General features: G+C 44.4%; 1 protein-coding gene across 1 annotated transcript; it reads left to right on the top strand.

Moving 5' to 3' along the window:
- The first annotated feature begins 5,681 nt into the window (after positions 1 to 5,681).
- LOC123447024 (aminopeptidase M1-B) lies at positions 5,682 to 13,973 on the top strand. The gene is made up of 19 exons (XM_045123579.1): positions 5,682 to 6,085; positions 6,194 to 6,339; positions 7,146 to 7,248; positions 7,457 to 7,643; positions 7,760 to 7,853; positions 7,998 to 8,151; positions 8,273 to 8,377; positions 8,471 to 8,587; positions 8,999 to 9,112; positions 9,558 to 9,740; positions 11,059 to 11,338; positions 11,418 to 11,539; positions 11,656 to 11,753; positions 11,881 to 12,058; positions 12,297 to 12,411; positions 12,507 to 12,574; positions 12,714 to 12,791; positions 13,309 to 13,386; positions 13,491 to 13,973. The coding sequence occupies exons 1-19, from the start codon at positions 5,876 to 5,878 to the stop codon at positions 13,674 to 13,676; spliced, it is 2,616 nt and encodes an 871-aa protein (XP_044979514.1). The 5' UTR covers positions 5,682 to 5,875; the 3' UTR covers positions 13,677 to 13,973.
- Positions 13,974 to 14,629: the final 656 nt, after the last annotated feature.

The following is a 14,629-nucleotide window of genomic DNA, read 5'->3' as shown; positions in this document are numbered from 1 at the left end:
GTGTATGGAGGTGACGAAGAGCTCGCCGTAAAAGGTTACGTCGATGCAAGCTTTGACACAGATCCGGACGACTCTAAGTCGCAAACCGGATACGTATTTATTCTTAATGGGGGTGCAGTAAGCTGGTGCAGTTCCAAGCAAAGCGTCGTAGCAGATTCTACATGTGAAGCGGAGTACATGGCTGCCTCGGAGGCGGCCAAGGAGGGTGTCTGGATGAAGCAGTTCATGACGGATCTTGGAGTGGTGCCAAGTGCACTGGATCCAATAACCTTGTTCTGTGACAACACTGGTGCCATTGCCTTAGCAAAGGAACCAAGGTTTCACAAGAAGACCAGACACATCAAACGACGCTTCAACCTCATCCGCGACTACGTCGAGGAGGAGGACGTAAATATATGCAAAGTGCACACGGATCTGAATGTAGCAGACCCGCTGACTAAACCTCTTCCACGGCCAAAACATGATCGACACTAGAACTGTATGGGTGTTAGATTTATTACAATGTAATTCACATGGTGATGTGAGGGCTAGATTATTGACTCTAGTGCAAGTGGGAGACTGTTGGAATTATGCCCTAGAGGCAATAATAAATGTATAGTTATTATTATTATAATTCCTGTATCAAGATAATAGTTTATTATCCATGCTATAATTGTATTGAATGAAGACTCATTTACATGTGTGGATACATAGACAAAACACCGTCCCTAGCATGCCTCTAGTTGGCTAGCCAGTTGATCGATGATAGTCAGTGTCTTCTGATTATGAACAAGGTGTTGTTGCTTGATAACTGGATCACGTCATTGGGAGAATCACGTGATGAACTAGACCCAAACTAATAGACGTAGCATGTTGATCGTGTCATTTTGTTGCTATTGTTTTCTGCGTGTCAAGTATTTATTCCTATGACCATGAGATCATATAACTCACTGACACCGGAGGGATGCTTTGTGTGTATCAAACGTCGCAACGTAACTGGGTGACTATAAAGATGCTCTACAGGTATCTCCGAAGGTGTTAGTTGATTTAGTATGGATCAAGACTGGGATTTGTCACTCCGTGTGACGGAGAGGTATCTCGGGGCCCACTCGGTAATACAACATCACACACAAGCCTTGCAAGCAATGTAACTTAGTGTAAGTTGCGGGATCTTGTATTACGGAACGAGTAAAGAGACTTGCCGGTAAACGAGATTGAAATAGGTATGCGGATACTAACGATCGAATCTCGGGCAAGTAACATACCGAAGGACAAAGGGAATGACATACGGGATTATACGAATCCTTGGCACTGAGGTTCAAACGATAAGATCTTCGTAGAATATGTAGGATCCAATATGGGCATCCAGGTCCCGCTATTGGATATTGACCGAGGAGTCTCTCGGGTCATGTCTACATAGTTCTCGAACCCGCAGGGTCTGCACACTTAAGGTTCGACGTTGTTTTATGCGTATTTGAGTTATGTGGTTGGTTACCGAATGTTGTTCGGAGTCCCGGATGAGATCACGGACGTCACGAGGGTTTCCGGAATGGTCCGGAAACGAAGATTGATATATAGGATGACATCATTTTATTACCGGAAGGTTTTCGGAGTTACCGGGAATGTACCAGGAATGACGAATGGGTTCCGGGAGTTCACCGGGGGGGGCAACCCACCCCGAGGAAGCCCATAGGCTTTGGGGAGACACACCAGCCCTTAGTGGGCTGGTGGGATAGCCCCAAGGGGGCCTATGCGCCAAGAGAAGGAAATCAAAGGAAAAGAAAAAAAAAGAGGGAGGAAGTGGGAAGGGAGGGGGACTCCTCCCACCAAACCAAGTCCAACTCGGTTTGGGGGGGGGAGTCCTCCCCCCCTTGGCTCGGCCGACCCCTTGAGGGTCCCTTGGACCCCAAGGCAAGGTCCCCCTCCCTCCTCCTATATATATGGAGCTTTTAGGGCAGATTTGAGACGACTTTCTCACGGCTGCCCGACCACATACCTCCATAGTTTTTCCTCTAGATTGCGTTTCTGCGGAGCTCGGGCGGAGCCCTGCTGAGACGAGATCATCACCAACCTCCGGAGCGCCGTCACGCTGCCGGAGAACTCTTCTACCTCTCCGTCTCTCTTGCTGGATCAAGAAGGCCGAGATCATCGTCGAGCTGTACGTGTGCTGAACGCGGAGGTGCCGTCCGTTCGGTACTAGATCGTGGGACTGATCGCGGGATTGTTCGCGGGGCGGATCGAGGGACGTGAGGACGTTCCACTACATCAACCGCGTTCTCTAACGCTTCTGCTGTACGATCTACAAGGGTACGTAGATCACTCATCCCCTCTCGTAGATGGACATCACCATGATAGGTCTTCGTGCGCGTAGGAAAATTTTTGTTTCCCATGCGACGTTCCCCAACAGGGTTCGTGGTCGTCGGCGAGGGAGCACCACGTGGACAAATGTGGGCGGGGTTTGGAAGTAGATGAGGCCAGCCCCGATGCACGCTTCCATAAAAAGGACGGACACGCGGATCGTCCACACACTGCCAAGCGGGGCCCTAGGTAGGTGTTGGCATTTAATAAGACATGGCTGGTGTTTGGGAGGTCGACAAGTGGGACCGCGACGGACATCGAGGGGATGCGCGACGCATCAGCGCTGACACATTTTTATCTTGACAAGTAGTCTATTCACCCCTCCCTCCTCTAGACACGCCTTCTATCAATCCCTCACCCGACCATAATGGATCCAGACCGAAATTTGGAGCTCCGTGCAATATTCTTTTTCTAGGCTGAACCATTTTAGGAGCGCGTGGGGGTGTTCTTAGATAAATTGCCGATTTATGGGATCCTCTAAGGATGCTATAAACTTTTACTCCCTTCGTTATGAAATTGACTTACACTCTTTACAAGCTTGTGGGGGTGCTCTTACAAGTATATAGTCCATTTAAAATCTGTAAAAAAGACTTATATTTACCAAACGAGGGAGTACTTGCCAAAAACTTGCTTTTTGTTAGAGCATCTTCAACATCCGCGCAACCGCCGCGCGGGCTAAAAGAATTTTCCAGCGCTGAAATAAATATTTTTAGCGCGCCGGAGAGCGCTCGCTCGAGTGACCGTCGAAAAATATAGCGCGCACGAGCCGCTCGAGCAGACGCGCTAAACTACAGCACGCGCGAGCAGCCGACACTTATAACGTATTATTATTTTTGGCAATATGGTGATATTTAAAACATCAAAACAAGATATAGCATAGTTTATATCAACCAACCAAGTTCACCATGACATAAAAAGTTCGAAGACTTGACACATCACATCTCATCATCCAACCAAGTTCAAAATCATCCAACCTAGTTCATGACATAAAAAATCACACAAATAAATGGCACATCAACAATAATGCCTCATCCCCCTCATTTTCGTCTTCCTCTTCCTCATCCGACGACGTTTCTTCCTCCTCTTCTTCATCGTCGTGCGCTTCATCAACATGTGTAGCTCAGAAGATGTTCGCAAGATCTTCAACGGCATCATGCGAACGTGCATGAGACACACTGGAAGACATGCGTCCACCAATGTCACCCGGAGGTGCTCTCATGCCTCCCATGTCACCCGGAGGAGCTCCCATGCCTCCCATGTCACCCGGAGGTGCTCCCATGCCTCCCATAAGAGACGCAAAACTCATGCCTCCCATGCCCCCATGATAGCTTCGAAGCCACCCATGCTTTCAATGGTACCCATGCCTCCCATGCTTTCCATGGCACCCATGACACCCATGCCCCCAAGCCTCCCATGCTTCCCATGGCACCCATGCATCCCATGCCTCCCATGCCTCCCATGGTAGCTCCGAAGCCAGCCATGCCTCTTTTTGTACCAAGACTTCTTCACGAGTAAGATCGACGTGCTCCTTTTGCTTCTCATCGAGGGTAGATGTGTCCACGAAGATCAATGGTTTATCCCATTCCAACAATCTAGTTTGTTCTTCCATGGCCAATTTCTTCTCCTTCAATGCCACCCTCCTCTCCTCGGCCGCCAATCTCCTAACCTCAGCCGCCGCATATTGGTTCCTTGCCATCTTCCTCACCCCGTTAGCTTCCTTCCTTGCGTTCACAATAGCTTCCATAAAAATTGTTAGCTCGTCATTGCCTTTCCTCTTTTTCTTTTCTTTTGCGTCTTTCTTGCCTTCATTTGGTCTTTTTAGCCTGGAGTAGGCAACCGAGTTTGGTGTAGGGCTTCTCTTGCCGTCATCACTTGTTGGCTCCGCCTCATTATCATCCAAATCAGGACTTCTCTTGTGTTTGTTGGTCTCCTCATTGACACCTTCATGGGGCTTCCATTTCTCATCATCCTTCAACACCTCATAGCAATGGGGCAAGGTAAATGACCTCCCTTTCTTCATCCTTCCTTTCTTGGTCTTCTTCCCCTCTCCTTGAAATAAGTTTTTGTGCAATAGTGAGCTACAAACAAAAGAACAAGCTAGCACTTGAAACACCAAAGAAAAAGCATGAACATGGAAAAATCATGAAAGAAATGCCGCTTACCCTATATCTATCATTAGTGCCACTTGGGTTTAACGTGTCAACCGCCTTAAGTGCGACCGCCCACTTTTGACAATCTCTGTTGATTGTCGACCACCGAGAACAGAGAGATCTTTCCGTGTGGTAAATTCCACTTTTGTTGTGCAAATCAAAATGCTCCTTCATCCGGATCCAATATGCATCTCTACTCTCGTCCCCCAACGATGACATCCCTAGACACTTGCAACCATGTATTGCATAACAAGACGTCTTTGCCCATGGTGTAGTTGCCCGCTCTTTCTTTCGGTGCATCGACGATACCCTCACCATCCTTGTCCGCCTCAAACTCATGATCATCAAAATGCACCTCATTGGTTTGAGACCAATGAGAATTGTTGGAGCCAACACCCATAGTTGACATATATATATATCATCACTGAAACTCAAAGTATGTACACCAAAACAAATAAGCTATCCATATTATCCATTCAAAAAACAACATCGAAAAAAATTGCGCAAAATTTTACCTTGGGGGCATTTCATCGAACACATTGTGCGCATAGCCCGTCGACGCAGCAAGCGATCCCTCCCGTGCTTCGGTCGCCGCCGCATCCTTCGCACGGCCTGCAAGTTTCTTCTCCGGCCGTCTAGAGGAGCCATTCGCCGCCTTGTTCTTCTTCCCGGAGACCTTGTCCTTCTTCGCCACCGCCACATTTAGGAGCTTCGAGAAGGGGGCACGTGGCTTCACGGCGGGTGTCGCCACCCGCTCACGACCTGGCGCCATGAAAAGGCCGCACACGAGACCCGTGGTTGGAGAAGCACCGACGGAGGCGAAGCTAGAGGTCCCCGCGCTAGGGTTTGCGCCGACGACGACGGCGGGATCGCGGGCGTACGGAGGGGTGAGGGTGATGTAGGTGCAGTCGTCCATCAGGCGAATCCACCGGCTGTGAGGCGGGGCGGGGCGTGGGTGGAGCAAAAGGGGGGTGTAGGAGAAGGTGCGGCGCGGGCGCTCGAGCGTGCAGCGCGCGGTAGCGGGCGCACGAAATAAGCGGCGCGCGATGCCGTTTCATCCCGCACGCTGAACCACTTATACCGCGCGCGTGATTTTTCCATCTCCGATGGAGCGTCTAAAGTGACTGTGCACACGCTAAAACCGCTATTTTTTCAGGACGACGCTTATATGGCGCCGCGGTTGGAGATGCTCGTATGTGCGCTCGTGACTACTGGCCAGCGAACGTTTGTTGGATGAGTAGACGTGTCCTCTGCAGTCTGTAGTCCACTTCAGTTCCACGCCCTTCACCAATATCTACGCCCAAAACAGAGCAGTCAGAAGAAGCTACTGTGTTCAGAAAAATCTACCGCGGCCTTCAACCCCTCCGCTCCAGATCTGCCCGCCGACAATGGCGGAGTCGCCGGAGCAGTTCAGGGGCCAGTCCCGCCTCCCCCGATTCGCCGAGCCCCTACGCTACGACCTCGTCCTCCGCCCCGACCTCGCGGCCTGCACCTTCTCCGGCTCCGCGTCGGCCGCCGTCGCCGTGTCCGCGCCCACCCGCTTCCTCGTCCTCAACGCCGCCGAGCTCGCCGTCGACCGGTCCTCCATCCGCTTCCAGGCACCCGCCCCGCCCTCTTACCCACCTCGAGGCAGGCCCTCCGGTCTATCTCTTGTTTGTTTGTCTGTCAGGTTCTCATGGCAGGGCCGTGTTGGTGTTGCGTTGCAGGACTGGGCGCCGACGGAGGTGGTGCAGTTCGAGGAGGATGAGATCCTCGTCCTCGGGTTCGGCCGGGAGCTGCCCCTCGGCGAGGGCGTGCTCGCCATGGACTTCACCGGCACCCTCAACGACCAGATGAGGGGCTTCTACAGGAGGTACATCGTCGTCCTTTATCCTTCTGAGATGATGATGGTATGGGCAAGATCCGATCCATCTTACACGGACGCTCCCATGGCTAGTCTCTCGTGCACATGAGGTGTTGAACAATTACCGGCGATACAGTCATTTCCATGCTTAGAGTGCTGAAGTGATGAGCTGTGTGCTTGGAAGCAACCTATGTCACTGGACCATGATTTGTCAGTTCCATACCTAGAGTGCTGAAGTGATGAGTGGCGTTATCTGATACAGTCATTTCTTTGATATTAAGCAAGATCGTGGGATATTTGGAATTTTGGATCATGATCTTGAGATCCTCTCATGCCCCATGATCCAATATTCAGTTTTGCTATTCTGAACGTCGTATTTATCAACAGGAGACCAATCATTGGAAAATGTTACTCTGTTAGTATTGGTGTCCATAACTTAAAATAAATAGGAAACTGGAAAAACAAATATCTGGAAGTTTATTATGTTGTGAATAAAGGGACTGAATGGGCAGATTTGAAGAGCAGATGTAGGATGTTATTATTAATTTGCCTTTTCTGTTTAGAATTTTAGGAAATATTAGCTTTCTGTCTCATGCCTTGAATCTTTGTTTACCATGCAACCGAGATGGAATGTATGCTGCAAACACTGTACCTAGTTCCAGCACCATTATGCATAGATTTCTGTTAGACCTTTTGAACAAAATCGTGTTACGTGGAGTATTTGGGCATAATCAGTTCCTGTCGAATGCACCTGCTCTTATTCCTTTATATTTTGTCTGTGTTTCTCATGCTCTTGTGCTGGTATTTGACTGCAGCAAGTATGAGTACAACGGGGAGGCAAGAAACATGGCGGTTACACAGTTTGAAGCTGCTGATGCACGGCGGTGCTTTCCATGCTGGGATGAGCCTGCATTTAAGGTGTTTAACATGCTTTGTTGTTATTTTACCAACAGTATCTCAATGTACTTAAAATCTGAATATAAACATTACAGTCAAATTCAGTTTGAATTTTGATATAGGCGTAAAATATACGTGCATGTTTTCTTTTATTTTTCTTAAGAACTTTCTAGGTCTAAGATCCATCACCTAAAGTAACTTCTCTTGTATATGTATTTCTGTTCTTCAGGCCAAGTTCAAGATAACATTGGAGGTTCCAGCTGAACTGGTAGCATTGTCCAACATGCCAGTAGTTAAGGAGACAGTCTGTGGGTCTCTGAAGACTGTATATTATGAGGAATCTCCACTTATGTCAACATATCTGGTCGCTATAGTTGTTGGTTTATTTGAGTACATAGAGAGCTCAACATTAGAAGGTAGAAGCTCGGTTTTCCTGAAACCATTACTTTTAGTGTCTTTCATTCAAAGTGCTACGTTACTGCCCTTCTTTCCCTGCTTTTACATTTTCTATCGACCTGATAATATTATCTAGGCACCAAGGTTCGTGTGTATACCCAAGTTGGCAAGACTAGTCAAGGAAAGTTTGCATTAGATGTTGGGGTCAAATCACTGGATTTATACAAAGAGTAAGCTTCCAACCTATTGTTTCTTCTAAGATATTTATAAAAAGTGAGGCAGCATTAAACGAGAAAACAGATATGTTGAGTAATTTGACATGCCAACAAATGGTGCTAGTTGGATCAGAATCTCTAACGGTGTTTAATAACCAGTTATTTCGCCACTCCTTACCCGCTACCTAAGTTGGATATGATTGCTATCCCTGATTTTGCTGCTGGAGCTATGGAGAACTATGGGTTGGTCACTTACCGGGAATCAGCTTTACTTTATGATGAGCAATTATCGTCAGCATCCAACAAACAACAGGTTTACGGCTGTTTTTCATTCAAGTTCGTTTGTTTCTTTGACTAATAGTGAGTCAGTTGGGTTTTACTTGAATGTTCTCCAAAGTAAATCTCTTTTGTTTATTTACATATATGTTCTATAGGTAGCAATCACCGTCGCGCATGAATTGGCTCACCAATGGTTTGGCAATCTTGTAACCATGGAATGGTGGACTCACTTGTGGCTAAACGAGGGTTTCGCTTCGTGGGTAATCAATCTGATAACCGTTATTTGAGAAATTATTAATGTTGACCTGATGTTGTGTATACCTATTATTGAACAAGTCATTATGTTTGAACAGGTGAGTTATTTAGCTGTGGAATCTATATTTCCTGAATGGAATAACTGGACACAATTCCTTGATGAGACAACCTCTGGCCTCAGACTGGATGCGCTTGCAGAGTCTCATCCTATTGAGGTAATCTTCTTTCCTAGTCGGTGCAAGTGCTTGCTTCAATTTGTTTGATCATTATTCTGTGTAAGAACAGATTTTGCTAGTAGTGCTCCAACTTCAACAAATGCTGCACATATTTGCAATAGGGATGTGGAAATATATCATGACAGCAAGTTAAATAAATATTACAAAGTTGATGGGTTGCACACACATAAGCAACGATTGATGCATTACCTTTCCTGGCCACCGAAGAATTAACTCTGACGTTTAACATCTGTCTGTTTGAATTCTTCTGATGCCATGCTTATATTTTATTATTGTTTTACTGAACTCCAAATGTGTGAAAATGTTGTAAAGTATTGTTTATCATTCTTCCAGTATTAGCATCTCCAACTGTGTCAGCTGTGATTTAGGTTATTTGACCTGTTTGTTCAGGTTGACGTAAACCATGCGAGTGAAATCGATGCGATTTTTGATTCCATAAGCTACGACAAGGGAGCTTCTGTCATTCGCATGCTACAAAGCTACCTTGGTGCAGAGCGATTCCAGGTTAAATAATGTTTCTTCTTGAAATTGGAATCTTGTTTGCTACAGTAGTCCATCATTATGTTTCCTGTGTTGGCTGCTGTGGCTTGCTGCCATTGTACAGTACCACTTCTGAACCCTTGCATGTATATTTTTTTTCTTCATTAAAGAAGTGATGCGAGATGCCTCTGCTGCCACTCTGATGCACTGCATCTTAAATTTAGATGCATTCATAATCTGAAACCAAAATACTGAAGATGATTATAATTGTTAGATTTGACTGTGTTGCTGACCCCATTATGAGCATGCGTGGTGCATCTGCTGAAGAATAGCTTGAACTTTGATGTTTCGTGTGTTAAATATGGATGATTAATTCTATTGCATTTATGATTTTTGTTCTATCTAGCTCTGTTGCCTAGTATAAACAGTTTTCTGATTGTTTCAACTTTGTGATTCTTTACTCTTCCAGAAAGCTTTGGCTTCATACATAAAGAAGTACGCATACTCAAACGCTAAAACCGAAGACCTATGGGCTGTTCTTGAGGAGGAAACTGGGGAGCCTGTCAAGGATCTGATGACTACATGGACTAAGCAACAAGGATATCCTGTTATATATGCAAAACTAAATGGGCAAGATTTGGAGCTCGAGCAGGTTTTGGGACAGATTTTTCATTTGCATATTGTTTCTTACTACTATACATGGAGAACTGGGTATAAATATGCATGCATGACCTATGTTTTCCCCTTGTTATGAATTTATCTAAAGTATACTTGGATTGGCAACTTGGTCATGAATTCATGATTGCTTCTTTCTAGGACCTCTTATCTACGGATATTGTAATGGGAGAATGTTCGCGCCATGCATTGTTGATCAGCTGCCTGTGATTAGCACTGTGGCTTGATGCGGACGCACACTCGCGCTGGCACAGCTGGATGTCTGTCTCTCACGCGGCGTCGCACTGAAGTGCCGTCCCTTTTCTATTGGTACCTTTAGTCGCATGCTTATTGTCATGGGCGGCTAGACCTACAGGCCATGACTAAGGGGCTGTTTAGTTTGTGACTAAGGTTACCGGACCAAAGCTTAGGCAAGTTTGACAACTTAGGGTGGTGCTTGGTTCAAGGCTCACCTTAGGCAAGATGCCTTTTGCCACACTAGGGTCCCACATCACATACACTCAAAAAGTGTGGCAAGATTCCCTTAGGCTTTCTAACTTGTGGCTTCCATTTTATTGAACTAAAATCTTTGGCAAGTTTTGACAAGAAATGTGTGGCAAAGTGTGGCATTGCAAGGCTTAGAACCAAACAAGCCCTAAGTATCCCTAGTTATTTTTAGCTGTTTAAATCTCTTAGAGATATTTTTTGATTCTCAAGTTAGTTATTTCCCAAAATTATTCTCCCCAAGTTTCTCCCCTGCTCTTGTTGTGCTGCAGCCTCCTCTTGGTTGGGCGTCACACTTTTCTGTCCAGGGCCATCTACCTACACCACATCATCTACCATTGTTTCATTCTTTTGTTAGCTACACAGTCTCACATAGACCACGGAACACATTAGAACCAACATGCAAGGTACTTTAATAAAAAAATTCAGAATAACAATGACTAGAAATGTGAACAGTGTTGTCCTTTTTGGGGTTTGTTTTTATGTATGATCATCTGTTCAATCAGAAATATAGAGATTGTATCAGTAAAGTCATTGCAAAAAGCATATCAGTAAAGCCATTGGAAAAATAAAGAGTATATCAGTAAAGCTGTTAGAATGTACTCCCTCAGTGATCTAAACGCTCTTATATTTCTTTATGGAGGGAGTAGTACATACCAATGCACATGGTTCTTGGATGTTGGAGTATTATATGTGCTTTATATTCTCAAATGCAGCCAATCTCTCTAAACCAATATTAACTCTGATGGAAATGAAGCTACTTCTTAGTTTCAAGCAATTCCTAAATATAAATTACCATTTCTTTATTTCAGGCTCAGTTTTTGTCTGATGGATCATCTGGTCCTGGCATGTGGATTGTTCCTATGACAGCATGCTGTGGCTCTTATGATGTGAATAAGAAGTTTCTGTTGAAAGGCAAGACCGATAGGATGCATATAAAAGATTTTGCAGCCTCCCAAAGTGGCCAAAATTTCTGGATCAAACTGAACATTGATCAAACTGGATTTTATAGAGTGAAGTATGATGATGAACTTGCAGCCGGACTTGAAAATGCAATAAAAGACAAGAAACTCTCTTTAATGGATATGATCGGTAAAGACAATATGATTTAAGATACATTATTCTATATATTTAAAAAATGTTTTGACAAATGAAATAAATTGTTCTGTAGGTGTTGTGGAAGATTCTTATGCTCTTTCTGTTGCTTGCAAACAAACACTGACATCATTGCTTCGTTTACTAAATGCTTATCGTCATGAGTCTGATTATACTGTACTTTCACATGTAACCTCTGTAAGTAACCTTACACCTCCAATTGAATCCATAGCCTCGTGGCTTCATTTTACGCATGTGACTAATGTTTGTTTTCAAGATTATAATAATCACATGTGTATTTTCTCTATTCACAGGTATGTTTAAGCGTTAATAAAATATCAACTGATGCTACTCCTGACTTGTCTAGAGATATCAAACAAGTTTTGATCAAGCTTCTTCTGTTAGCTGCCAAGTATGCCGACAAGCTTAATATTGTACCTATTTTCAATATATTTGTGTGTGATTTTCTATTCATTACAATTTTTCTTCTGTTTCCCGGGTGCAACAATTTTAAAACTTTCATGCACTTCACATTTCAGAAGAGTAGGCTGGGATCCTAAGGATGGTGAGAGCCATCTTGATGTAATGCTTAGATCACTGCTCTTGATTGCCCTTGTCAAGCTCGGGCATGAAGAGACTATAAATGAGGGAATTCGGCGTTTCCATATCTTCTTAGAAGACCGAAAAACTCCCCTTCTGCCTCCAGACAATAGAAAGGTCATGTTTGTTCCTTTGTATTGTACTCCCTCCGTTCCAAAATATAAGACCTTTTAGAGATTCCATTAGAAGACTACATACGGAGCAAAATGAGTGAATCTATACTCTAAAATATGTCTATGTACATCCGTATGTAGTTCATAGTGCAATCTCTAAAAGGTCTTATATTTAGGAACGGAGGAAGTAGATTATTACTACTGTTTTTACCTCTTTGTATCTAACCTGCGATGATTTCTAGGCAGCATACCTTGCTGTGATGCGGTCCGTGAGTACCTCAAACAGAGCTGGTTATGATGTTCTCCTGAAAATCTACAAGGAAACATCTGAAGCACAGGAGAAGTCTCGTATCTTAGGTGCGTTATATATATTTTTTAACTTACTAACTTATGCAACACAACTCAGCTCTGTGATAAATTGGTTCATCCTGTAACTACTCTTTTGCTTCTAGGCTCGCTGTCTTCATGCCCGGACAAGGATATTGTTGTTGAGGCATTGAACCTTATGCTTACAGACGAGGTTAAACTCTAAACTATTTCTATTTGACATATTATGAATGATTGGTTCAGTGCAAACTTACAGTTGCTGATGAAAGGAGTTTATATTCCGTGCCAACTAAACATACGAAAGCCACTCTAAGCTGTCTCTTTCTTGTTAGGTACGGAATCAAGATGCATTTTATGTCCTTGGTGGTATTAGCTTAGAAGGACGAGAAGCTGCATGGGCCTGGCTGAAGGTATGTTATAGTTGCAGGGCAAGTTGCCTAGGCTATTTATGTTATGGTCCCGGGGAGATCTGTACGTTCGGGAAACCCCGGATCCGGTTACGGGGCCCTCATCAAAACTCTTTGGAGAAAATGGTGTGGCTTTTCATCAGGCGTAGGATGCATGCACTTGACATTTATCTGTTTCATGAATGGACATGCCCAGAAATGAGGCCCATTAAAAGCTCTAAATCTTCGATAAAAAATGTTCAAAAGCAAAATTAACCACTTTCGTTGGTGCTCAATACATTTGCTTTTGTGCATTGACAGACAATAGAGTTGTAAGGTGTAACGACCACCTATGTTGAGTTACTTAACTACAGTACATTTCTAATATGAATAATGAATGGTTTAAATGTTACACTTTAGTCAATGTTCAAAACTGCACTTAAAGAGTTAAAAATATTCTTAGCACTATGCTGCTACATATGCCTGATCCTGCACCATTCGGTTACGTTGGATGTTTAGAAAATGTTGCATCGTCATGCAGGATAACTGGGATCACGTCGTCAAGACTTGGCCATCAAGCTCACTCATATCGGACTTCGTTAATTCTACCGTTTCACCGGTACGTACGCCAAACAAATCCTTTCCGTTCGAAATTCTTCGTATTCTGCCATTTATTTAGCTGCTAAAAACACATCTCATACGCTGCTTAACCTCCATGATCAGTTCACCTCCGAGGAGAAAGCTGCTGAGGTTTCCCAGTTCTTTGCCACTCGCGTGAAGCCGTCGTTCGAAAGAGCGTTGAAGCAGAGCCTCGAGAGGGTGCGGATCAGCGCTAGATGGATCGACAGCATCAAGAGCGAGCCCAGCCTTGCTCAAACGGTGCAGCAGCTGCTGCTGCAGGAGTTTTAAGCTGCTCCTTTGTACGAAGAAGAGATTATGTGCCATGACTGCATAATAAATGTTTTGGAAAGGCTCTGTTCTAACGAGTAGCAACATTTGATTTTCTGGTGTGCCTTCTCATTAACGATACCGTTTGTTTCCTCAAAACCCCGAGTCACTTATAGAGTTACTCATACTCAGAAAAGAAGAATCCATATTTCCACAAACTTTATCTTCAGAGAGGTATAAGTGGCGATGTGTTGAAGAGGATCATATTGTTTGAAAGGTCTCAATGTTGTTTGGAAGGAAATGGGTGACTATTGGTAATGACAATGGTGAAAAACTACTCTTGGTGAACTCAAAACTATACTTGCTGAGTTATGTTCATTATCAAGAATGGTAAAAATGATCCTAGCTTTGCTACAAGAATCAATTGTCTTGGTTGATGCTAAAAGTTTAGTGAACATCTCGTCTAGTGCTCTTGAGGCCAACCATTTGAAGGAAGACAGTGATGGTTACTCACCCAAGTGCAGTATGGCCGGAGGCCGCGACGACGCGATCGCGGCGAGAGGAGAGTAAGGGAGGTGAGCGGCCAGAGCAGGAAGAAAGACGAGCTTGCTCTGGTGGCATAATGACATTGTTGTACACTTTTTTTAGTGAATTATGTGAATCAGATATGCAGTTATGAAAAAAGAGAGTAAGACCTCCCACTCTTCTTCTTCTTTCCTTTTTTTTTTCCTTTGAAAGCTGCTACGCGCCGGTCGACGAATCTTTTTCACCTTGCGAGCCGTCGGATCGGACGGATTGTGTGACCGAGGGTCACCTTCTACCATTGCAACACATGCCGTGTTGCAGATTTTTTTACAACATATCGCAGAATTTTTTGCAACATAAATCAAGTTGCATATTTTTTTTGCAACATATGTCTTGTTATATTATTTTTTTGCAACAGAGGCCTTGTTGGATTTTTTTAACAGAAGTCC

This window comes from Hordeum vulgare, chromosome 4H (assembly GCF_904849725.1).
Source record: "Hordeum vulgare subsp. vulgare chromosome 4H, MorexV3_pseudomolecules_assembly, whole genome shotgun sequence".
NCBI classification, from domain to species: domain Eukaryota; kingdom Viridiplantae; phylum Streptophyta; class Magnoliopsida; order Poales; family Poaceae; genus Hordeum; species Hordeum vulgare.
Note: the sequence above shows the minus strand (reverse complement) of the source record. Positions and strands in the feature narration are given on the sequence as shown.

Excerpts from the sequence above, each read along its gene's own strand:
- LOC123447024 (XM_045123579.1), top strand. The coding sequence starts at position 5,876 with ATGGCGGAGTCGCCGGAGCAGTTCAGGGGCCAGTCCCGCCTCCCCCGA. Across the intron at positions 7,249-7,456 it reads GGGATGAGCCTGCATTTAAG|GCCAAGTTCAAGATAACATT; the intron begins GTGTTTAACATG and ends TCTGTTCTTCAG. Across the intron at positions 8,152-8,272 it reads CAGCATCCAACAAACAACAG|GTAGCAATCACCGTCGCGCA; the intron begins GTTTACGGCTGT and ends TATGTTCTATAG.